This window comes from Triplophysa rosa, linkage group LG6 (genome assembly GCF_024868665.1).
Source record: "Triplophysa rosa linkage group LG6, Trosa_1v2, whole genome shotgun sequence".
In the NCBI taxonomy this organism is placed as follows: Eukaryota; Metazoa; Chordata; class Actinopteri; order Cypriniformes; family Nemacheilidae; genus Triplophysa; species Triplophysa rosa.
In genome coordinates, this window is record NC_079895.1 from 737,186 (window position 1) to 762,709 (window position 25,524).

Consider the following 25,524-nt stretch of genomic DNA (forward strand, 5'->3'; position numbering starts at 1 on the left):
GTGCATGTGTTTTTTGTGTGTGTGTGGTTTTTTTGTGTGTGTGCGTGCATGTGTTTTTTGTGTGAGTGTGGTTTTTTTGTGTGTGTGCGTGCATGTGTTTTTTGTGTGTGTGTGGTTTTTTTGTGTGCGTGCGTGCATGTGTTTTTTGTGTGAGTGTGGTTTTTTTGTGTGCGTGCGTGCATGTGTTTTTTGTGTGAGTGTGTGTGTGTGTGGTTGTGTTTTATGCATGTGTGTGTGTATGAACCTGCGTGTGTTCACTTGTTTTGTTTTTACTTGTGTAACTTGAATGTTTTGCTTCTAGTCAATATGTTTCATGTACAGCTGCTTTGTAACACTAAGCGGGTTTCCATCACTCTGGTTTTATTCGCATTTTGAAGTTTCGCATCAGAAACGAGTGATGGAAACGACAAATTTCAAATTAAAAACCCTTAATTCGCAAAAAGTTTTTACGCTCGCTTGAGGTGGTTTTTCATTTTTGCAAAAAAGGCTTAATGCGAATAATGGGAGATGGAAACGCATTTGCCGAATAAATTCCTCCAAAAAGTGATGTAACTGCACTATGAGACGGCGTAACCTGACTAACCAGAGAACTGATCTTGTGTCATAGCATCAGAAATGTTGTGATGGTCATTCTTAAATGCCTGAGCAAAGTCGTCAAGTGTTTCTGTAATTGCCTCTTAGAACTGTCACGACTGTGTTTCCCAAACAGCAGACATCCACAAAAGCAACGCATTTATTGTGTTTCGTAATCGTCTGCTTGCGCAAGTATTATTATATATGAAAATAATTATATTCAGTGGCTTCTCTTACTTTTCTTACTGATATTTAGTAGCAGTTTATTAGGAAGTGACGGTTGACTAGTTGGATGGAAACGGTGCTTATTCGAAAATGTTTTATGCGATATTCCAATTTTGCACATAAGCTAAATTCGCAACTTTGGATGGAAACCGTCGTAAAAAGTCTTAAACATCGGATGATTGTTTAAGTCGTAAACATCGGATGATTCTCTAACGCACAAGAAGTCCAGCGGCGAGAGCTCATGTGTTTCTGGTGTTTGTTTAGGGAACCTCAGTAGGACACTGGGTCAGCACAAGGGTCCTATATTTGCCCTCAAGTGGAACAAGAAAGGCAACAGCATTCTGAGCGCTGGAGTCGATAAGGTAAATCAATAAACTCCCAAGAAAACGTGTCACGTGGACAATAATTCAAGTTTCATTGACATCTGTGTGTGATTTTGATTTCATCTGGCAGACGACAATCATTTGGGACGCGCACACAGGTGAAGCCAAACAACAGTTTCCATTTCACTCCGGTGAGTAAGCCGACCCTGAACCTTCAGACTTGAGATGGCTTTGGAGATGAGATGTGTGTATACAGTACATCTGATTTAGTCCGAGTTCAAAGTTCATAAACGTGAAGTGAGAAATATGATTGAAAACGATCATGTCTTGTCCTCGGCAGCTCCGGCTCTGGATGTGGATTGGCAGAATAACACCACGTTTGCCTCCTGCAGTACAGACATGTGCATCCACGTGTGTCGACTAGGAAGCGAGCGACCGCTCAAGACCTTTCAAGGGCACACGGTGAGCATACGCACATACATCTGTGCGTGACGTTGATCAGACGATCTGCTGACGCTCTTCCTTCTCTTTCAGAATGAAGTCAACGCTATAAAATGGGATCCATCAGGAACTCTGCTGGCGTCCTGCTCAGATGATATGACCCTAAAGGTTTGATCTCATCTACGGCATCCTTCTCGTAACTCACAAAAGAAACCTTTATTCGAGCGCAGATATATTTAGGCTTGAAGGATGTTCAGGGTCAAAATAATGTTCAGCTGCAGTGATTTTGTTGAGAGATGTGCAGTTCAGTTTATTTCTGTCAGGCAGAAAAAGCTTTTGGATTCTTCTCAGTGAATTTGCTGAAAAGAATGTCAATCTGAATACAGTAAGCCGGTGTGAATGTGATGATGTTCTTGATTCAGATCTGGAGCATGAAGCAGGATTCATGTCTGCACGATCTTCAGGCTCATAGTAAAGAGATTTACACCATCAAATGGAGTCCTGCAGGATCTGTGTGTAATACTCTGCTGGCCAGGTAAAAAATAAGCATTGAAATAATGTATAAAGAGTTTGGTTCCAAACCGAGAGAACTCGTTTTTTTATTGTGCATTCATATTAATATCCATCAAACTGCAGTTGGTTTGTTTTGATTTAGGCCACAATAACTCAAAAAATACAGCTAACTAACACAATAAAACACATGATTTTAGAAAAATGTTAAAAACGTCGTTTACCAAAACTCTTCATCTGGTGAAGTATGATGTAGTTTGATCAGACCGGACTTGACACGTGTGTCCTCCAGCGCATCTTTTGACTCAACGGTGCGGTTATGGAACGCTGAAAGAGGACTCTGCATTCACACATTGACTAAACATCAGGAGCCGGTGTACAGCGTGGCCTTCAGTCCTGATGGAAAGTTTCTGGCCAGCGGATCTTTCGATAAATGTGTGCACGTCTGGGACACTGCGGTCAGTACCACATTAACACACATCAGAGTTGCAACATTTATTTCATTGTTGTGGTTTCATCTTTTAGCACGAATTTCTCACAAATGGTTTTCAAATCGCTGCTGTCCTTCTGAAACCTCGTATCGCCATATTTCTTGATTTTTATTTTTCACCATAAATCATTATTATTACATTTATGCATTTGGCACTGCTGGGCGATATATATCGCGATTCACGCTAATAATACATGTCTACATCGAGTCTGTGTTTTCTGCGCAGCTCTTCCGTGAACTACGGCTCTTTGACCAGTAGGAAGTACTGCTCGACCTAAAATCACTACGAGATCGAGTCGTTTAGAACGTTCATTTGAAAAGCAACACCCGTCAAACATCATTACTATAAATATACTTTATTATCATTGAAGAACAGCGATAGAATACGACCACAGGCGTTTCCGGGAACTAATCGTTCTTCTTCTGTTTCCTATATTCAGAGTTCCTGCGCGAGAGCGCCCTCTGGCTTTCGGATGCGGCGGCATTTAACCGTAATTCATTGAGAAACTGAGAGCATAAGAATCGCACGATATATCGCCCAGCTCAGTTTGGCAGACGCTTTTATCCTAATCGACTTATATGGCATTGTCCTGTGCATTTGTATTATTAGTCACGCTTTATGTTTGTCACTGGGTTTTGGAAATATCTAAGCAATAAAACGTTTCAAAAAGTGCTTGACAACGCAGTATTTAATCTTTGAATCAAGTACAGCGTTTTTTCCATTTCCTGAAAACAGTGAATTTGGATATCCGGCGAATGTTTTCTATATGCAGTAGAAAGATATTGTATGAGACCCATTTTAACTTTCAGTTCAGTTGAAATTGTATTCAATTAAAATCAATTGAGTAACATTGAGAATGCTGTAGGTTGTCTTCTGAAGTAAGCGTCAAACTAGAGGACGCAGGTTCGTGTTATTAATGCCGCGAATAATGATGTATTTGTGTTGGATGCTTTGATGTTCAGAGCGGATCTCTAGTGAACAGCTACAGAGGAACCGGTGGAATATTTGAAGTGTGCTGGAACAGTGTTGGAGATAAAGTTGGAGCGAGCGCGTCTGACGGTTCGGTACGTCTTCTGTTGAAACCACTTTCACTCAGATCTGCTTGTGTGCATTATATACCGAAGCTCTGATTTTTGTTTTCCCAGGTTTGTGTTCTTGATCTACGGAAGTAACACTGGACAGATGTGAGATTTTACAGCTGTGACTTCTGATGTTCTGAAACTTCATATATGAATCCCGGAGATAAAAAATCCAAATGTTGAAGAACCAAATATAGAGGACGAGACGAGAGAGATTGTGCTGTTGTGACGTTCAGCTTCTCTCGGCGTTCTGTGACCGGCGTCAGGTCAGTTCATTACCGGACGGCCGAACGATGGGGATGAATATTAAAGATGATTTTTCTCACAGTCGTGTGGTGTGGATGGGCAGCACTGGTGTCTCTCGGAGGGATTTGGGTTTCTCTCTGATTGTGTGAGAGAGATTTGTAATGAATGTGAATCTTAGCGGAGGAGAGAGAGACGAAAGTTCTACTGGCGAGAACATCAGCAAATCTTTTCTGAATACGTTTCATTCCTCAGATATCAAGATAAAGGTGTGTTCTCCCCAGGGGATGTACATTTAATGAATGTAAAGTTGTACATTAGATAACAGCACAGATTTGATAAACTGTGGAAATATGTTTCTATGAGGCTTTTTGAGGCTTGACACCGTTGTTTGTTTGTTTGTTTTGTAATGCCTGCTGGGTTGGCAGCACATGTTATTGGAGGAAACTGATGTTATGACTTATCGCCTCACAAAGTCTCAGATGGTCTCATGAGAGCGAGAGAAACATTCCAGCCATGTTTTCATCGACATCAACAGCATTGATGTGTAAATCCGGGTTTTGTCAGTGAGGTTTAAAGGAACAGATACATGACTGATCACTGGAGACCGGTCACGTTGTGTCTGAATCTTCATGCGGTCAAACGTCATGTGAAGATTCCAGAAGAGAGTCAATTTTCTGTCTAAACTCAATCCTGTATACTTGATGTTTATTATACAGTCGTTGTCAGCAGGATTGTGGACCAATGGGATTTCACTGTGGACGGGACAATAAAAACAAAATCAACCTGTCGTTTGTTGCATCGGCAGATAAAAACTCATATTTATGTGTGAGAAGCGGAGTAAATGTAGATCCGCTCGGGTGAAATGAGTCGCACTGGGGAAACTCAAGTTTGTCGCTCGGTCACATTGACAACACTGTCAGATGTTTCTTAGAGGGACAGTTCACCCAAAAAATGAGAATTCTCTCATCGTTTATTCTCTCTCCTGCAGTTGTAAATCTGTATGCGAGTCTTTCTTCAGGGACACACAACAGAAGATATTTTGAGAAATGTCTCCGTGGTTTTGTGTTTATATAATGGTAGTCAATAGAGTTCAGTGTTTGATGATCAACCTTCTTCAAAATATCTTCTTTTGTGCTCTGAAGAAGAAAGAAACTCAAACAGGTTTAAGATGACTAAATGATGACAGAATTCTCATTTTGTTTGGGTGAACGGTCCCTTCAGGATGGGTTTAATGTTGTCTGCTGGAACCTTTAAAGCGTCATGGCCGTCTGGATCTGATGCGGTCTGTTTGATTGAATAATGAACATCAGATGTGATATTAAATCTCCGAAAAGGGATGGAGCGGATTCAATTCTGTCTGGTCAACACATCTTTAAACGCCACAAAACTCATTTGCTTTGCCTTCATGTTTTTTTTGTTTTTGGTTGTATTAGAAGTGATCACGTGTTGGCGTAATGTCCAGCAGTGATTGGCTGATTTCGGTCATCACCAGAGACCTTAACTGTCTGTGTCAGACAGAGAAATGTGTTGTGATTGGATGTTGGCAGTTGGGTTGTACATGTTTGTCATGAATCCATTTCATAGACAAACCACATGATGGTTCAAATAAATCACTCTATTTTGATATTACAAACTGGTGTTTTTTTATTCTTTTGTATTGAATGTGACATGCCAAACTGTTGATGTCATGACCTCTTAGATTAAATATTGAATGTTATATATTTCACTGATGATTATCACAGATACATCACCAAACACAACTGCAATAAATATTGACTGTGATGATTAAAACTACACACACTTATCTAAGGAGAAAGTGTTTTAAAAAGAATATATTTAATGAAGTATAAAACTAGTAAAACATGTGCAACAAACATTTCTACATTCATATGTGCTGATATTATCAATATCGCGATAGCAAAATCGTCTCAATATTATGGCGGTCACATGATGTATGAAACGATGGGTCTTCCAGGTCTAACATAGAGAATGTTAGAAAAATGTTCTATTTTAGAAATTTAGATTTTGATATTGTTACATCCCTAATAACTTTATAAACATTACGGTCTTTTCATGAAGGAATCAAAACAGTCTTCAAAGACAGATATGGCCAAATCATTTTACATTTTGATTCATTCATATTGAATTTGAAAGGCGATGTAAACATGCTGGAAATGATCTGAAGTGATTTGTGACACATATGTTGATTTCTTCACGCATTCGTCGTAACCGATCGTGTTTCTTTTAATGATGTTCTTTTGTGCTGTACAGGTGTAAGAATATAAAAGCGGTGGTCACATGACCATCAGCCTGTAGAATTGTCCAGTGATGTGCCGTCTGGTTTTATGTCCTCAGACTCTCGCTGGTCACTGGATATGTGGATTTCTACTGTACTAGACTCTGAACCTGTGACATAAGATACACAAGACTAGTTAATGTGATCACTTTAACAGATCCTTACCCTATAACATACTCATTTTAATTGTGTGTTTGCTTACTTTACAATAATTATAAATACAGACCCAGATTTAAGTTCTAATTCAAATTTGCTTCAGGACCTTCAGGTGCTATAACCCAAATTGTTCTAAGATGTCATTTCAATGAAACCGCCAAGTTATTACCGTGAACTGCATCTACCCACCAATATTATATATATTATAGAATTATTAACGTGACACACACACACACACAAAGAACAAAATGTGATTTACAAAAACATTGATTTTACACAATTGGTCAAGTCGTAATTACTATGAGCTCTGTTACTAAATAACACTTACATTTCTGTCAAAATACTAAAGATTTTGATTTAATGCTTAGTGTTTAGTTTCTTCTTTTTGAGCAGATAAAGCCTGATTATTTTCATATTTCAAATATTGCAAAGTTTAGCATCGATCTTTCCCTGCTGTCCACGCGACCCCATCAAAAGAAAGCAAAGATAAAAACCCACAGTACAGATTACAAACACAGAATCAGCATGTGAATACAAGTTAAATGCACAATTACAACTTGGCATTTGAAGGTAGATTTTATTTCACATTTGATACAGATCAGATCATTCACAACGGAGATGAGATGAATCAGTAGCCTTCATAGATCAGAGAGTTTTCACAGTTCTGCTCGAGTCTTTTACCTTCCGATAAGACACTTAAAGCGTCTGAAGGTTGATGATGTCCGTTGGTGCTCAGGTTCTTCTGTACGTGGCTTTCATACAGCAGTGTTGAGCCCACTATCGGATTAACCCACCCGCCCGCAACCGCCACAGACGTGGATGCAGAATCCCAGGGCAGATCCCTGCGTCTCTGTCGAGTCAGATCCACATCCAGCCCCGTCCAGCCGTGGAAAGCCAGCGTGTTGAGGAAACCCTGCATGGGGTTGAGTATTCCCTTCAGAACAGACAAGAGAGAGTTATAATATATAATCTAATATATAGTACAGAGAGTTGAAGTCTCACGTTTCTGTCTTGTGTGTTAAACTCACCATGATAAACCAGGTGATGAGAGCAGCGTTCCGGATGTTTTTCAGATCGCTGGCTGTAATGTCCGCTTGCATCTCCAGATAAAACAACAAACTTTCATTGATAATGTTGGGCAGCCAGCTAACACGAGAAACGGAGAGAAATATATCATCGCCACATCGTTTCACATCATCTGCACCGTGTGACACTTTAAGAGTCGGATGAATCGCTCACCAAATGCAGAACACCAGCATTATCTTAAAGAATCTTGTTTTTATCTCAGATCCAAGACGTCTTTCATTCTCAGTGTAGATGCCCTGTTGACCTTTGAGTAGAGATGTGACTGCACGCACACACGTGCACGCACACACACACACGCACGCACGCACACACGCACGTATGCACACAAACACACACAAACGCATGCATGCACACACACACACACACACATACATACACGCGCACACACACATACACACACACACACACACATGTACGCACACAAACACGCACACACAAACGCATGCACACGCACATACACACATGTACGCACACACACACACACGCACGCATGAACACACATGCACACGCACACACAAATGCATGCACACGCACACACACACATGTACGCACACACACACACACACACACACACACGCATGAACACACATGCACACGCACACACAAATGCATGCACACACACACACACACACACGCATGAACACACATGCACACGCACACACAAATGCATGCACACGCACACACACACATGTACGCACACACACGCACGTGCACGCACACACACATACGTACGCAAACACACATGCACGCACACGTATGCACACACACAGACAGACAGAAACACTGTTAATCTCAGACACGTTGTTTAGAGAAAGTTCTGTTTTTATGCCTTTAATTGAAAATTCAGCTTGAATTGTGATGTATTGTTGTAGGAGACCTGTAATGTGTTCGAATCTTTTCTGGAAATACTCTGATGTGTGTTTGGTTGAGATGATGCTTCCTCTGATTTACCCTTGACTTTAAAGACTTTTGCTCAGATTTTCAGTCTGGACGTGTTGCAGCAAGTCTGCGCTAGTGTGCACATGTCATTGTGTGTGATGCCCTGTTTTTCTCTGCAAGCTTTCAAAAAGTCTGAAATGTGTGATTTGATCTGTTTAGATTTTAAAAGTCGTGTAGTGTATTCCAGCCTTGAGTCAATATAAATAAGAATAATAATAGAATAAGATGCAGTTTTGTACATATTGCCTAGGCTTGTTAGAAACCTTAAGCATCCACAGTCTGAAATGACTGACAATAGTCACTTTTTTATCATCTGTTTTGACCAGGGTGAAATCACTGTTCTTCATTCCCTCACACGCTATTGGTGCAGTTGTTTTACGGAAAAGCGTCATGAGAGCTGAAATGAAGATGACACTGACCAGCAGACACGGTTCCAGTGAAGAGCACAGGATTCACACACAGTGCCAGCATCATGGGTGCATACGTGGTGATGTAATGAGGGACGGCGTGCTGAAGACCTTTCTCACAACTACAAATCAAAACACGTCGAGTGTCACGTGATCACAGCTTTTATATCAAAACCGTGTGCCCTGCTCCATCGTAACAACACACGGAGGCAAGAAAACACGTGCCCTACATTACTCTTAAAGACACTGTGAGTTTACCTGGATATGGAGGGGTAATACAGCATGGCGACGCCCTCCACGCACAGCAGCAGAGTCAGACCCCATGTGATCATGTGATACAACACAATAGTGCTAAAGCAACCAAACCAATCCAGTGTGAGAGAGAAAACGGCTCAGTCACTTCATACACATTTAGACTCGGTCATCAGCGCGTGACGGACAAACCTGATGCCGGCTGATCTTTTGACCACTAGAAACACATCCACCGCGTAACAGAACGTCCACCAGAACGACGCGCTGAAGAATAACTGGATCCACATCTGCCGAGTGAATATGACACTTTGATATACAGTTACAGACAAGAAATCTGTGTTGGTGAAAACATCATGTTGATTCAAGTACTCTTACTAATGTAAAGTATGACATGTCAGAGAAACGTGTGAAAGGAAGCCGCTGACTCACTGAACTTCCAACGCAGTAGACCTGCGGCCAGACGTCACTGCTGTTCACTGACATGTTGTCCACCAGGTTTGGTAAGCCCAGCCACATGGACGACCTGACCACGATTCCTACAAAACATCCATTTACATCACAGTCTCACCGTCTGCCATCAGAGACAGGCTAGGAGAGGAATTCGCTGCGGTTTAATCCCAGTTTAAGGTACTAACTGACATCCAACAAACCTTCTGCATCAAAAACCAAACATGCGTGAATGTTTCTGCACTTTTTCAATATTCATGTGTGCCGTTTGTTTGTCTCGGCCTGATTTGCCAAGTGGTTGATGTCCTCAGGGCAACATATTTATAAATAAGACCTAAACCCACACCAAAGCCCAACCCCAACCATAACTTACCCCTGACATCAGAGGGAAATGAGAAGAAGAGAAAAACAATGGTCTGAAGCACCTGATCCTGGTTGGAAGATTAAATTGAAAATAAACTGTAAACTTATTTCTGAAATCTGATTGGTTGATTTAAATGTTGTCGCAGGGTCAACATGATGTTGTCCTAAGGACATCAACCACTTGGCAAAAACAGTTTCACTTTTTACAAGTCTTTCCTTTACATAATTCATTCACACGTCACTGTTTCGCTTTACCCGTAAAGAATGACGTCATCAGACTGTAAAAACGTCGTGTGTGTTTACCTGCGCATCCTAACACGTCACACAGGATGATGATGAACACGATGCGGGATGATGCTGCTGGTTTGGGATGCGGATGCGCAGACAGACGTCTCGAGCTCCTGCGCTTCGGCAACAGCTGCAGAACAGAGAAGATGAAACTCAAACTGGAGCTGAAGATGCAGATGGAGTTGAAGAATCCCGACTGAAAACTGACGACGAACTCTGTGGCGGGGTCACGGTTCGGACAACAGAAAGTCTCGAGCCGTGGAGATGCCATGATGGAGGAGAGAAGAGAGAGGAGGAGTGAATTCATGCATTTGACGAGTGAAATCACGAGCTCCATCATCATGTGCTTGAGTTTAATCCAGACTGAAGAATGTGCAGGTCATGTGTTCACAAGCGCTTTTCTTCTTTACAAACTCTGTGTTTGAAGCCTGTTTCTTTCGTTACGAACCCTCCTGTCATGCCTTTAGCGTTTCGTTTTCCTAGTTTTAAAATGTCTTTTAAGGGAAACATTACTTCTAACAGTTGTCCCACACTCAGGATTCAATCTTATAAAACATATGCTTATGTAACGGAGGCCAGCGAGAGAGAGTGCTGCGCAAGGTAAACCTCACTCCGCCCAACAGACGCTCGAGCGCCAGAGACAGCGGTCTTTAGCCGCCCCGTTCGAGCGTCAGAGTCTCCCATCCGGACCGACGCTGGTTCGGGGCCCGCGCAGAGCGGGCGAGAAGACCAGGTTACACTTACCATCCATTTTCATATTCATTGTGTAAAACTGATTTTTATACATTTTTACTCAGACTAGCCATTACTTTTATTTCCTTCATGCACCTCTACAGACCCTTCTGTCAAACTCCTGAAGATTGCAGATGACACCACAGTCAAGACGGTGATGGATCTGCTCAGCTGGCTGCCGGGTGTAGTCAAAACAACCTAGAGCTGAATGCACTCAAGACAGTGGAGATGATGCTGGACTTCAGAAGGAACCCTCCATCACTTCCCCCCTCACCATCCTGGACAGCGCTGTGGATACTGTGGAGTCCTTCAGGTTCCTGGGCTCCTGCACCACCTCTCAGGACCTGAAGTGGGAGTCCCACATAGACTCCATTGTAAAGAAGGCCCAGCAGAGGTTATACTTCCTCCGTCAATTGAGGAAGTTCAACCTACCACAGGAGCTACTGCCCCAGTTCGACTCAGAGGTCATCCAATCTGTTCAGTGCACTTCAATAACTGTTGTGTTTGGTATGGCTCGGCCACCAAATCACACCTACGAAGACTACTGAGAAGATTATTGGTGCTCCTCTGCCCACACTTCAGGACCTGTAAGATTCCAGAGTGAAAAACAGGGCAAGAAAAATCCTCACGGACTCCACACACCCAGCACACAAACTCTTTGATCTGCTGCCCTCTGGCCGGCGCTTCAGAGCACCAAACACCAGGACTTCCAGACACAGAAGCAGCTTCTTGCCCCAGGCAATCTCCCTCCTAAACACATAACTGCTCCTTAAGAGCAATATTCCACTTCCACTACTCCTATAGTGTGCACAGCTATTCTGCCTTATTGTATCTACATTTTATTTCTGTATATAACACTACTTCTACTTTCAACATTATCCATTTGCGATTAAGGTGAAAACTGAGGCACACACATAAAAAATAAGGTAAATGTCTAAATTTAGAAAGTAAAATAAAGTTAATCGTGTCATGAAATGACAGTATTCAAGCGGATATTCTTGATTCTGCCGCGTTGTAAATGACTGTGACCGAATAACATCAGTGTTACTGCGCCACTGCGGCGCGCTGAAGAACTACAGGACAGTACACTGCCTGGCGGAGGGATCGCGATATATTTGAGCTTTTAGAAGACTTCTTGCCTTCCTACAGTGAAGATGCATATAGGCTACAGATAGATAGATATTCACAGTTAAGAGTTCATAGAAAAAAAACACCAAAGAATGAAACATAAATGTGCTGATTGATATTTCCCTCAGGACAGAATCACAGGAGATGAAATAAAGTTCCTCATCGTCTCAGAGTAAACAAGGTAACAAGTCTCTCTCTCTCCCCACGTGTGTTGAGAATCCTCTGCCCGGATCTTTTTCACACAGGTCAGCGTTTAATTTTTAATTTCGTAAAATCTTATTTCGAAATTGAGAACATTTTCTCAAGTAAAATGTAAATAAAATCATGATTAAATTGCTATAGCGCTGTGAGGCCATATGATGGTGCTGTAAAACCAGCAGAACTCCTCCCGTCTTCTGGTAAATTTACTAATTACTACTAATACATTAGACAATAAGCCTTTAGTGTGTGCTCATATGGCTAAAATACTAAAACTTTGTAACTTTACTTGTATGTATTCATGAGAGATGAAAACAGTGTTTGATTATATAAAAAGGCTCAGCTCCCATGTGCCGAACGTTCTCTGGTTTCTATGCATGGTCTGCAGGGGCAGTTCACCCCCCCCACCACCACTCCCCTAACAAAAAATGGTAATATTTTACTCACTCTCTAGTTGTTCCACATCTGTACACATTTCTTTAATGAACAGAGAAAGATATTTGGAAGAATGCTTGTAACCAAACCGTTCTTGGCCACCATTGACTACAAGAGTAGGAAAAATGACAACGGTAGTCAAGAGCCTCCTACATTTCCTGCTTTCCTACATTCTTCAAAATATCTTCTCTTGTGTTCATCAGAACAACGACATTTATAAAGCAATTTTTCCTACATGGTGGTCAACGTGGCCAAGAATCGTTACAAGCATTCTTCAAAGACAAATTGAGAGTAAATCAATGAAGACAGAATGTTCATTTTTGGGTGAACTGTTCCTTTAGTCATTACGTCCACAGTTGGGTGGTCACAAGAGGTTTAGAAATGGTTTAGTGAAAATGAATTTCCCAGAATTAGGGTCATGGGATTCCAAACAAAGACACAACTGATTCAAATACACTGTGGATCACATGAATGAAACACAGTAAACAGAGTTGTAGAAATGCTGATACTGAGAGAACAGTGATTTGAGTTCATAGGTCACACAACCTTCAGAACATGAGGTTCACTGGTTCATGATTCAGACTCGAGGAAAACCTGACAGCTGACATCAGCCGGTGCTGATGGAGAACAGGACAATCCAGAATGTAATCACACATTACACATCATGTCATGAAGAATTTGTGCTTTCAGTGTGGACGAATGAATGAGTGCTCGCTGGAAAACCATCTGTGACCCCACATACGACACGTGTTATAGAGGAGAAATTAGAAATACTTTACGATCACAATCGATCATGATGGTGTGGGTCTGAGGAATGTGTGAGATCATCGTTAACATTAACATTAAGAAAAGGCACATGACAGTGTTGTTTTTTCTTCATATATTCATGCGTTTATAAAATACTATATATAAAAATCAGAGTAAATTACATTTGCATGATCTCTTCACAACATGTTTTATAAATTAAACTTCTCTTGGTTTAATCCGCGAGTGATAAAAGATGCTTTTCGCCGAGTGTCTGGTGTAGATGTGGACCAGAGCGATGTGGCAACATTCTGTCCATGTGTGCTGGTCCTTTATCACGCTAAACCCATCAAATGGAGGCCGTCTCCACGCTGAAGTCTGAGCATCTGGATTCTGATCTCGAGACCTGCTTCATGACCCCCACAGTGAGGAAGACGTGATGAAGCTGAGAGCCAACAGAAACGACACCAGAACCACAAGAACCTTCTGTAGCCACAGACAGGCGTCCAGCTTCTGCTCCAGACGAGAGGTTGTGGCCATGACGCGCAGCAGCTGCGGACACACGCATCAACTCAGTCAAAGCTCAAACCATCACCAGGTCCTGCTTTTTTCATCTTGTTGAAACATCATTCCAAGCAAACAGACATAGCCCAATAAATTCAATGTGGATTCATTCTTTATCATCAGAACGTGGAGTGTTTTTGAGCTTTGATCACACAAGCAAGACAGGACTGCGCTGTGGTGAAAGATTAGGAAAGCACTTTACCGACCCCGTTAGCCACTTTTGTTCAGAAGACGCGTATAACGCATAAACCTAGTGTCTTTTTGGATAAACCATTGCTTTCGTTCAGTGGGAACATGTTGATGTGTTAAAAGATACTTGTCATGTTTTGATGCTACTAAATCATTAGGAACATTAATGTTACTAAATACTTTTAATGTTAGTAAATCCAGACGTTACTTCCGCATTTGTGGTGGGAAATATCCCCTTTCCGAGGTGTCTGGAATGCAGTATTAAAACTAGGTGATGACATCACGAATGTTAAAGGGACATTTCATTCTGTCATCATTTACTCCCCTTCCAGTCGTTCCAAATGTGTCTAAATGTCTTTGTTCTGATGAACACAGAGAAAAAGATATTTGGAAGAATGCTTATAACCAAACAGATTTCACCCCCCATTGACTCCCATAATAGGAACAATTATTTGACCATTTTCTTTGTTCGGTTGAACACAAAAGAAGACATTTTGAAGAATGTAGGACAGCAAAACAGTTCTGGGGCACTTTTGACTACCACAATGGGAGTCAATGGGGTTGTTCATTCTTCCAAATATCTTTCTTTGTGTTCATCAGAATATAGACATTTATACAGACTTGATGATAAATGATGACGGAACTTTCATTTTTAGGTGAACTGTCCCCTTTAATTAGTGCGCGACGTCATCAAGCATCAGTTTCACAAAATAGGTTTAGTAATGACGAAGATCAAGCGATGGTTCTGCGACAATCTCACCGTGGTCTGCAGATCGTGATGCTCGTTGGCGGCTGTGACTGATGAATTCTCAAAGGAGTTAACGAGAAAAGACTTTGGACTCTCCAGGACGTGACAGCGTAACCTGCAGGAGACATGAGAACGTGTTTTTACTGCATTACAGCAGTAATCTCCTCTTGATCAAAGCTCATAGTGAGATCATCACCTGTGCTCCATGACTTTGCTTTTGGGAACTTCTTTCCAGAACTGAGCCAGATCAGGAAGAGCAGATCCAGTGTTTGCGTCCATCTCAGCAGCCATGACCAGAAACCGGTCCTGCGGCGACGCCTGGAACCCTGAGAGACAAACATCCACACAGTCCAGAGTCACGTGTAATGAAAGCGAGACGAGAGCAGGTTGAGATGTGCTCTTCTTTACCTCCATGAAGCGACACCACAATATCCACACTTGCGCCGGGTTCACAGCTGCTGTTGCTGGGTTTGACGCGGTATTTTTCTGGAGCCGTCGTCCGCACCTGCGTACAGGAGATTTCCTCAGTGCGGTTCTGATAGCAAACACACTTGGAGCTGATTCGTGACATGGATTGTCGAGGTCCTCAGAAGTGAACAGAGAAGTCTCACCTTGAAAGCCACGTGGTTTTTGGTGACGTTGTTGAGGACGATGGAACATTTCTTCTCGGTTTCTTTAGCACCAAAGCTGAGCTCTTCTGCTGGACTGAGACACAGAACAGACAGTCACAACTACACATTTCATCGGCGTGATAATATTCTACATAACTTAATATTTCATTTCATTTCAAATGGTTTCAAAAGTCAACCGTCAAACAAACAGATTCAAAAAATTATAGATATTCAATCACGTTTATGTAACCGTATAAAAATAAACACGATAAATATTGACATATCTTTACTTAAATAATGCAAATGAATGAATAAATCAGAATTATGAATCTGTCTGTGCGTCACATGTCTGCATGAAGAACTTTTTTTGTCAGTAAAACAAGACTATTCACTCAAAAAAATGGATTTGTTGAATTTACTTAAAAAAGCTGCGTCAAGTGGTTCCACGCAACAATGTTAAGTCATTTGAACAAATAACACTTTAGTTGTATGAACAAAATAAATTTAAGTAATGTTGACAAAACTTTTTTGAGTACATCCAAACCATTCCGATTGTACCAGTAATTTGAAGTTAATTAAACTCAATATTTATCCTTCTCAATGGTACTTTTTGTTGTCGTACATAAATAATATACAGAAGTCAAAACACAATGAGCCAATCAGATGAGAGGCATCTCAGTTCTGGCATTAGCACAGTTAAAGCTCATTGGATGATGCAGTAGACATCACGAGCGCGCTTAAACCTCTCACAGCACATGTACCACTCTTCTAAACAATGGTCACCCTAAAACTCAAAAATACAACAAACTCTTTTAAACCTCAAAGATAAATGAACATTAAGCACAAACAAGTCTTGTTTCTTTACTGAAAAACATTTAAAATAACACTAAATTTCGAAATTTACTGCCTAAATTCAGTCCTACGCAAAGCATGCTGGGAACTGAAAATCCCCCTCAACCAGTCATGTTGAGTTAACTTGTTTATATTACGTAAACTCAACAATAGGTCCAATATTATAGAGTTTTGCGTTCTACTCAACAATGTTAAGTTGACCAGTCAAACGCTTGTTAAGTAAAGCTGACAGATCTACATTTTCAGTTTAAATAACATAGTTAACTTACGTTAATTCAGTTACTTGCATTCTTTATGTACTGTGAACAAGGATGGGTTTAGTCAAACTAACAGCAGCGACAGTTCATTTTTTTGAGTGTACGTGGTATCAGTCAGCACATTTCATGAATGTTCACGCCTCACATGTGCTGAATGAAGACTCAAAACATCAAACCCATCAGACAAGAGGCAGCGAGCAAGAGAACTGGTTTAACTGTAATATACCTGCTGTTAATCCGCTCCTGATGGGATTAAACTCCGGTCGGTTGTTCACGCCGCTAAACACTCATGTGATTTCATGTAAATGAGTCTAAACATGTGAACACAAAATATTGAACACAAACTTGTCCATAAGTGAAACGCGTTAACTTTCATCTGGCAAGAGATTATGAAATCATTCGTGTTAAAATCCACCGAAATGCCGTCAGATCAGATCAGATAGTAATTGTGCCCTTTGACACACATCCTCATATCAAATCTTTCATCACGCCTCGTGTCCTTTAGCTCAGGACAGTGTGAAGAGTGATGTTTTGATCACACGTGTGTCTGCTTCATGTTGGATGCAGTACATTTACCCGATGTGCAGTAAGGTGCCTTTGAAAGTGGTTGTAGGTTTTCTGACGCCTCGGAGTCGACCAGTTCCTTCACTTCTGTCAAGATCATCCGACCTCTGACCTTCCTCTTGAAAGTTCACCTGAAAAACATCAAATATAAAACAATCGTTTATCATCTATCAATAAGTTACAGCTCTGCGAGCGTTACGTCACGCTAAACACATGTCACATGTAACTGGACAAGATGTGGTGAGGTCACAGTTTGAACGGAGCTGCGCTATAAAGACAGAACTGAAGGACACAGTGAAGGTTCAGTGCGATCCAAAACATAAAACACACAGCACGGACTCCATTCACACCTAAACCAACAGACGGACATTTCACACATCACTCCAAACATTACAGGAAACACACACACACGTACGCCTGAGGTCAGGAGGCCCAAACACAAACACTTCTGTTCTACTGCAGAAGCGAAACTTCAGTCGCCGGGACCAAACGGAAATGATGTCGAGAAAGGCAGGAGGAGGCTTGTGTCACAGGTCAAAGGTCATCACGTAAACACGGTTAACAGAAGCAGCGTTCATGAGAGCGATACGACAGAATGAAAGAGACCATTGAGTTTGAAATGTTGTGGACTTTATTCAGCGTCAGATTAAAGTGAAATGTCAAAAACATCAAAATCATAGAACACAAAACTGCAGCAAACTTGAAATGAAGATTACAAATCAAACATCAAATTACAACCGACTGAATAAACTGTCAAGCGTTTAAACATACCAGTGTTTTCCACATTCAATGAAATGTTTCGGTCATTAGATCATTAGTAAATAAGCATGAAATGAAATTTTATAGTCCATTAAATAAGAACAATTTAAACAAACACAGTATGAATGATCATAATAAAAATGATTATTAAAATTCTTGTCTCTGACTATGAGAACTAAGAGTGAGGTTTATAATATTTTTGCGGTGTGATTAAACACACAGTCAGTGTTATTTTGGAGTGTTAGTGTAAAATATCATGTGATTGCTTCAAGAAGAAGGACGGACATCAGCGGATGCAAATAGTTTCTCGTAAAGCTTCAGCATAATAAGAACAAAGACATCAGTGTAATACCACAAACCATCTGCTAACACAACTTCTTCATTTTGGTTTGGACGATTGCATTAAATCATCCAGACCGCGTGAGACCACAGATCAGCATGTTTAAACACAAATCATTCGGTTAAACTTGAAATCAAAAGCACTTCATGAAACTAATCATTGGCTTCCACATCACACGTCTGAATGAGAACCAGCTCTCAGTTCACATCACACAACTACAAATGAAACGAAATGCTTGAAATACAATCATCACTAAAAGAAACACAGGAACACATCTTTCAAACATTGCACATGAGACGTCATTAAAAACACGTAATAAACCCAATAAAACATGACTTGAAGTTGTTATCTAAGTGATGAAGAGCTGATGAAACGTACTGCTGGTGGAAATGTGCTGGCCGCAGATGAGATGCCGAAGACACTCGAGGGCGCAGAAACATCAAACATTGTCTTACCGGGCCTTGTGTCAAGACAGACAGAGAACGCACATCAGCTTCAAACATGTCACATGATGAGCATGACCTAAAGTAACCTGACTGAAGATGTCAATCATCTGAACCTGTCAGCAGAGAGACCGGGTGACGTGCGGCAATATCAGTGACGTGTGTTTACATTCCTGAGAGAGCCGAACACTGACATTCAGCTTCAGAAAATAAGAAATGAAAACACGCAGAGTAAAAATACCTCACGGTGAGCAGGTTTTGCAGATGCTTTCAAGCGACACATTTGATCAGTTTGGTTTCCGTGAGAATCAAACCCCTGACTAACACAAAGCTCAATCAACAGAGCTAGAAATGTGTTACAGGTGTTTTCTGGAAACCCAAATATTTGGAATGAGCAAACATTAAGGTGAGCAAAAGTACAAAAGCAAGAAGTTAGGAAAACACAACGGAACAAATAAAGACACGAGAGAAAAGAGAGATAGTCAAAGAAAAAGTCTAGTAATGAGACTGAATCGCAGCTGTTTAGTTTTGCATGCATGGAGCTATACATCAGCAGATGAGAATGAGATCACATGACTCACGCTCACCTGTGACATCAAAGCACAATGACCTTTGACCTTGATGATCACATCCTGATTTAATCTTCAACACGAACACTGTGACTGTAAACCGACGACCGATAAACATCACAGCCATGTTTCCACGGTAAAATCATCTTGCTGTTAATGTGTGCGGAAGGCTTTGATTATACAGAAGAAGAATATCATTTAAAAGCATTTAGAGATGCATTAGTAACATTCAAAAGAACAAGAAATCTCAAAGAATGAGCAGGAAATGAAATCTGTCAAGAAAATACTTCAGTAATATTTCATCCCCAAACTAAATGCAAAACATATTTTTTTGGAGGAATTACAATATTCTTCTGTGAGGAAACTATTTGATTGTTGACATCACAATGCAAAAATCAAATGTGGGGACCGCACACGTGCCGAAATTGAGAAAAAATAACTCTTAGGCCGTTTTATATGATCTTTGAAGCATTCTATTGATAGCAAAAACAAGTTCAGAACATGAATTGAGTGTTTCAGCTTTCAAAGCATAGTTTTGGATAGATGATTGAATATTAGGGGTGTAACAGTACGCGTTACCGAACCATCACAAGCTGTCACGGGGAAAATTCCAAATGAAGTCATCATTCCTACGCCCTACTCCCTTCGAAGGGCAGAGCCCTTAGAGTTTAGACTTTGGAGTGAACAGGGCATTTGAGCGCCATTATGTAGACGTTTGGAATGCACTTGGCGAACATACATTTTATATTTTAAAACGTTTTTAAAATATGCTATATAATATATAAACACTAATATCTATAAAATTTTTCAAAATATAAAATGTATGTTTTATTTGCAAACAGTTAGGTTTCATGCTTAAGTTATGTCATTAAAACAGCGACATCTGCTGACGGACACTATGCTTCGTTGTCACGGGCGCATGCCAGCTGAAGATAATGAGGAAATTACATCGCTTCCTTTGCCAAGTGCATACCAAACGTCTACATAATGGCACGTAAATGCCCCGTTCACTCCAAAGTCTAGGGAGTAGGGCATAGGAATGATGACTATATTTGGAATGCTGCCCGTGACAGTTCGGTACGAATACACGTACCGTTACACTCCTAATAAATATGAATGTAAAACAAAGGTAATAAAAAAATGCAGATACGCTAAAAACGCCCTGTGGGCCCGCCCAAAGACCGAGTGCATGTTAAGAGGTTATAAATATAAAAATGAATAGCATAAAATAATAATTATATTAGTAACCATTTGTTTTCTACATTGATGATGTTACACCAACTACCCATGTCCTAAAACCTTTCCAAACGCTCTGTCTTTATGCAGGTTGTGTTGTGATATGAATGTGGTGTGAATGTGATATACTGCACCTTCTTGGGTTTGATGTTCTGATCAGAACTGAAGCTGGACTCCAGGGTCTCTTTAGACTCAGATTCAATGTCCTTGACGTCACTCTCATCCTCACTGATCACTGGACCGTTCTCACAGATGGGTGACTGGAAATCATCATCAGGCAGAGGAGGATAACTGTATTTAAACTGGTCCTGTCACGACACATCATGTGAACACGGTCAATGTGAGTACATGAGAATATCTATCGTCTTGATGCCTACTTCATTGTTCATATTTGTATTAATAGATTGTAGTTTGTGTCGACTGCTGAATGTTCGGTGTCGTGAGAAATCTAGTACGTAATCTCTTAAACTGACTGTTGCGTACCGTCCCGCCCATGTGCGGTAGAAGGTGTTCAGGGTCAATAAACGTCTGGATGTCACTCTTGGAGACAAACCTGAGTTTACCGATGGCTTCAGGACCCAGCCATGTCTTCACGATCTTCCAGGCAGCTGTCGCACAAAACAAAACACAAGATTCATTTCAGTATGAAGACACCTGACCGCAGCAGGTGAACTGAGAAAATATCACGTTTGCCATTGTTGTTTATCTTGAAAACAACACAGTTTTGGAGAAAAGTTCTTTTGTTTAATGAAGATTTCATCTGCTCATGTTTTGCTCTCATCTGCCGTTTGTCGAGTGTTCATTTTGGACTCATCAAATGAATGAATAACTCACCGTTCATGATCCACGGCATCTCATACATGATCATTTTGGCTGCGATAAAGAAACACACGAGCTGGTTAAACACAGCAGATGAACTGAAGCAGATGATGTCATCTCATATCAGTCCTCATGTACTCACAAAGAAACTTTGGATAGTAGATTCTGAAGCAGCTAATGATATACTTGACAAAGTCCATGTCCTAAAAGAAGAAGAAAACGTGAATGAGTGTCACACACTTCGTAAAGACTGAAACAGTTCTAACGCTCCAATGACCTTCTGCTTAGTTTCTGCTTGTGCTTCACATTAAATCCTGAGAGCCACTACTGAGAAATTTCACAACATTGACTTTCGACCAGAAGAAAATAACAGGCCAGATGTCATGTGGTTCTTTTATTTGTATAGAATATTTATTTTAAAACCGTGCCACGTTGTAGCCACCGAGTCCGAGCCAAATTCACAAAAGTGGACAGATGGTGACCCCACAATGGGTCAGAGGGACGTTTAGATCCTTCGTCAAATTTCACAACTTTCCTCCAAACCATTCTTTGAGTTTTACCGGTTCAAGCTTGACCAGATTACCACTAATCACACGCACACACACAAGATAAATCACGCACATACCTCAACAATAACACACTCTTAAATTATAAACACACAAGCGCATTTCACAGTCACTTCAGATCGTCTGTGGAGAGAACGCTCTAATCCCTTCACAGGAAACTGGTTGATTTCTGCTGCAGAAACACCAGACGGAGAGATAAACAGTTAGACGGGAACATGTCTGGGATTAGTGGAGCGAGTCGGATTGACCGGAGGGTTCTGAAGGTCACGTTAATCTGTGGAGAAGTGAATGGCGTCTGTTTCACTGGATCTTCAGCGGCTAGAATGACCTTAAAGGGCCAGTTCACATTCTGTCATCATTTACCTGTATACACTTCTTTGTTCTGTTAAACACCAAGGAAGATATTTGGAAGAATGGTAGCCATTTTCAGTTCTGTGACATCGTCCACTACCATAGCAGAAAAAAAGATTGTATTTTTTTGTTCTGTTGAACACAAAGTGAGATATTTTCAAGAATTTAGGAACACAAAGAGTTCTGGGGCACCTTCTTTGACTACCATTTAATTCTTCCTACTATGGTAGTGGTGATGTCACAGAACTGAAAATCGCTAGCGTTCTTCCAAACATCGTTCTCTGTGTTCGTCAGCACAATGTAATTGACACAGGTATGAAATGACACGAGTTTTCATTTTTGGGTGAACTGTCCCTTTAATGTGAATGTCCCAACTTTAATAACCGTCCACAACTAATCAGAGTATATTTACAGCCATTCATGTGTTTCGTGTGAACACGCTTGTGTGGCCTTCAACAGAAAAACAGCATATTTATTCGTTTTCAACCAGTTCCATCAAAACGGCATCATTTGTATCATCCTTTGAACTCAAGTTTTTAAAGTCAAGACAGTTCATTGATTAGTTTCTCTTACTTGGAAACATTATGGACACAAAACCAAAAGACGAGTGCTTCCGTATTTAAAACAAGCTGATATTCACACAGCTATGAGCGCACATCCGCTAAAGACAAGAATAATGTCACATCATGTTGTTGTTTATAAACTGTAAACACCTAAACAAGCAATAGCTACATCAGGCGGTCAAGAAGATTCTCAGACATGCGGAGCGTTACATCTGCCGCTTTGCCATGAGCGTCATTTCAGAACCGGTGCACGTTGAGTTAATGAAGATACTTACGATGTTGCTGATGCCGGACTCAGACATGTCAAACACCACAGTCAGTGGCATTCCAGGCTCACGTTTGGCGTACCGCTCCAACCAGAACGCCACATATCTCTTCTTGTCCAGTATCGTCTTCGCATCCCTAACGTGAAGCTTCACTCTGAACCAGACTAAAGTCAACACACACACACACAATATTCATGAACTGAAGGAAGATCTGTAGAACTAGATCTGATCTCTGAGGTCTTGCTCATCTGTGACTGATCGTGATGTTTGACTGTCACCAACACTACACTGACTGGGAGGAGAATGTGAAACGTTTGAAATGACATTTCCACAGATTCCTGCCATGGTTGCGCACACAAAGGGCTGTTTTTGAACAGCTAGAATCGTGACATGAAAGAGGAGAATTTTACAGAGTTTGTTTCCTTCTTTGTCGTAGCCGTGCAGGTAGACGGCACCGGTCTCAAACATCCACGGGGGAATACTGTTCTCTGTGAGGTCTGGAGGAAGAAAGAGCAGAACAATTCCATTCATTCATCGCATTTCTCCTCATTCATCACAACCGGTTCGCTCTGTATCTCATGATATATTTACCAAGCGGACATCAACACGCTTTAGTCTGTTAGACACATTCAAGTTGTTTCACGGATGTACAGCGGCACAAACTAGCTTGAAATGCTATGAATTGAAACGCTTGAAAATATAGATTACAGACAAGTGGAGTTTTGTCTCTGAAGCCGAGCTAATACATTTTCTTTAACAGCAGTATGAAGCATCGAGAACGAATGCAATAAAACACATGATGCACATGAACCCCTGATTGAGGGAAGAAGTGAATAATACTCAAATAAGAAGAGTACACCAGTATTACAGGATTGACTGATGATGTCTGTGTCTTTACAAACCTGCAAGTATGTCGTTCCAAACTCATAACTAAATATCAAAAAACATTCTTCAAAAATTCTCTTATGTTCCTCAGAGTCACATGAGCATGTCAGAACTATTTTAAGTCAACGAAGCAGAAAATAACCACAAAATGTGCTTAAGTGTCACTAAAAAACATCATTACAATGCAAAAGTGTTACTGGTTCTTAAATAGCTCTTTTCTTGAAGCAAAAAAATGATTACTTTTTATTTTTCACCTTTTGAGGGGAAATGTGTGCTAGACGTGTTTCTGTCTGTCTGTCTTCGCCAATAACAAGCCAACACGCATGTGAGCAACTTCCTCATTTTCACACACATTCACACATGTACACACATGCACACACACACACATATATACAGATGAAAACATACAAACACACCATTGAGGTTGAACTCTTTTCTCCAACGAAAGCTCTCATCGATCATTTTTAAGGCGTCTTCCACCTCAAAGTGTCTCCAGGTGAGGTAGCTCTCCACCAGACTGTCCTCTCTGAAGAGTTTCTCCACGTCTCTGGAGTCATAGTGATCTGAAGAAGACTCTCCTGACAGACACACACACACACACACACACACACACACACACACACACACACACTGTTTGAGTTGCACTACATACATCACACTTTATTACCATAATTATCGTTCTTTTTGTTTATATTACATACTTGCACTATTTGTAAGCAGCCCAGCTGCAAATGCTTCGGCAATACCAATGTACATTTTGTCATGCCAATAAAGCACCCTTACATTGAAAATTGAGAGAGATTGTGTGTTTTCATCAGCAGTACATCAATCAATGTGTTCTTTGTACTCAGATATATTGCAGTGACGTGATCAGCACACACACACACAAAATAAATATCAAACAAACTTTAACTGCAAAATTAATGAGTACAACTATTATAAGTTTAATTCTTACAGTTAACTACTAGCTATGGCTAAAAAACTCTCATAAAACATTTAAAACTTTTCAACATTTGCACTTGTATGCGAGTTATAACATTACAAGATTCATATTAAAAACATTGTTTAGGGAAATTCTCCGTAGGTTGAATCAAACAGCTGTTTTCATAATGCAGAACATCTTAAACGTCACTGTAAACAATATTTAACAAGGATCAGACATTACCTCTTTTTTTTTTAATAAGATCAACACGTTTTGTGAACATGAACAGTGTTGTTGTGAATAATGACACTTGTGAACTTAGCGAACTGCTAACGTTAACCCACCTTCAACAAACTCGCTTTTAAACCTCTGTCGTGTTGCTTCAATCTTACTTTCGATGTCCTTTTGGAGACAGTAGGAGAGTTGTTAAAAATCTATTTGAGATGTTAACATAACTCGTTGTGTTTATTAATTTTAGCTGTCTGGATACCTGCTCTGATTCAGCCTGCCCTGCATCCGCCATGATAGTCCTCACTGACTGACAGCAGCAGTAGTTGCAGAATGTTCAGCGGGATCGACCGCAGGCTCGAGGAAACTGCACGCGCTGATGACGCCATGACGGCTCTGACAAATCAAACAAACCTTTGAGCGGCTGCTGCGC

At 40.8% G+C, this 25,524-nt stretch overlaps 3 protein-coding genes across 3 annotated transcripts in view; 1 reads left to right on the forward strand and 2 right to left on the reverse strand.

Moving 5' to 3' along the window:
- tbl1x (transducin beta like 1 X-linked) overlaps positions 1-5,512 on the forward strand; it is a 16,474-nt gene extending 10,962 nt beyond the window's left edge. The window contains exons 8-15 of the mRNA XM_057336877.1: positions 1,063-1,160; positions 1,252-1,312; positions 1,462-1,583; positions 1,656-1,730; positions 1,985-2,097; positions 2,365-2,530; positions 3,526-3,627; positions 3,709-5,512. Coding sequence (XP_057192860.1) covers positions 1,063-1,160; positions 1,252-1,312; positions 1,462-1,583; positions 1,656-1,730; positions 1,985-2,097; positions 2,365-2,530; positions 3,526-3,627; positions 3,709-3,735 — 764 coding nt within the window. The 3' untranslated portion in view covers positions 3,736-5,512. The remainder of the gene's footprint in view (positions 1-1,062; positions 1,161-1,251; positions 1,313-1,461; positions 1,584-1,655; positions 1,731-1,984; positions 2,098-2,364; positions 2,531-3,525; positions 3,628-3,708) is intronic.
- Positions 5,513-5,599: 87 nt separating this feature from the next.
- gpr143 (G protein-coupled receptor 143) lies at positions 5,600-10,650 on the reverse strand. The gene is made up of 9 exons (XM_057336879.1): positions 10,138-10,650; positions 9,454-9,560; positions 9,217-9,311; positions 9,031-9,123; positions 8,785-8,894; positions 7,580-7,688; positions 7,369-7,486; positions 7,022-7,274; positions 5,600-6,294 (listed from the first exon to the last, which is right to left on the reverse strand). The coding sequence occupies exons 1-9, from the start codon at positions 10,463-10,465 to the stop codon at positions 6,194-6,196; spliced, it is 1,314 nt and encodes a 437-aa protein (XP_057192862.1). The 5' UTR covers positions 10,466-10,650; the 3' UTR covers positions 5,600-6,193.
- A 2,299-nt stretch (positions 10,651-12,949) lies between these two features.
- Positions 12,950-25,403, reverse strand: mospd2 (motile sperm domain containing 2). Its single transcript, XM_057336874.1, has 15 exons — positions 25,354-25,403; positions 25,208-25,265; positions 24,358-24,519; positions 23,467-23,553; positions 23,066-23,220; positions 21,453-21,513; positions 21,326-21,364; positions 20,975-21,099; positions 20,626-20,799; positions 17,157-17,275; positions 15,472-15,565; positions 15,269-15,365; positions 15,057-15,186; positions 14,873-14,975; positions 12,950-13,911 (listed from the first exon to the last, which is right to left on the reverse strand). The coding sequence occupies exons 1-15, from the start codon at positions 25,384-25,386 to the stop codon at positions 13,771-13,773; spliced, it is 1,578 nt and encodes a 525-aa protein (XP_057192857.1). The 5' UTR covers positions 25,387-25,403; the 3' UTR covers positions 12,950-13,770.
- Positions 25,404-25,524: the final 121 nt, after the last annotated feature.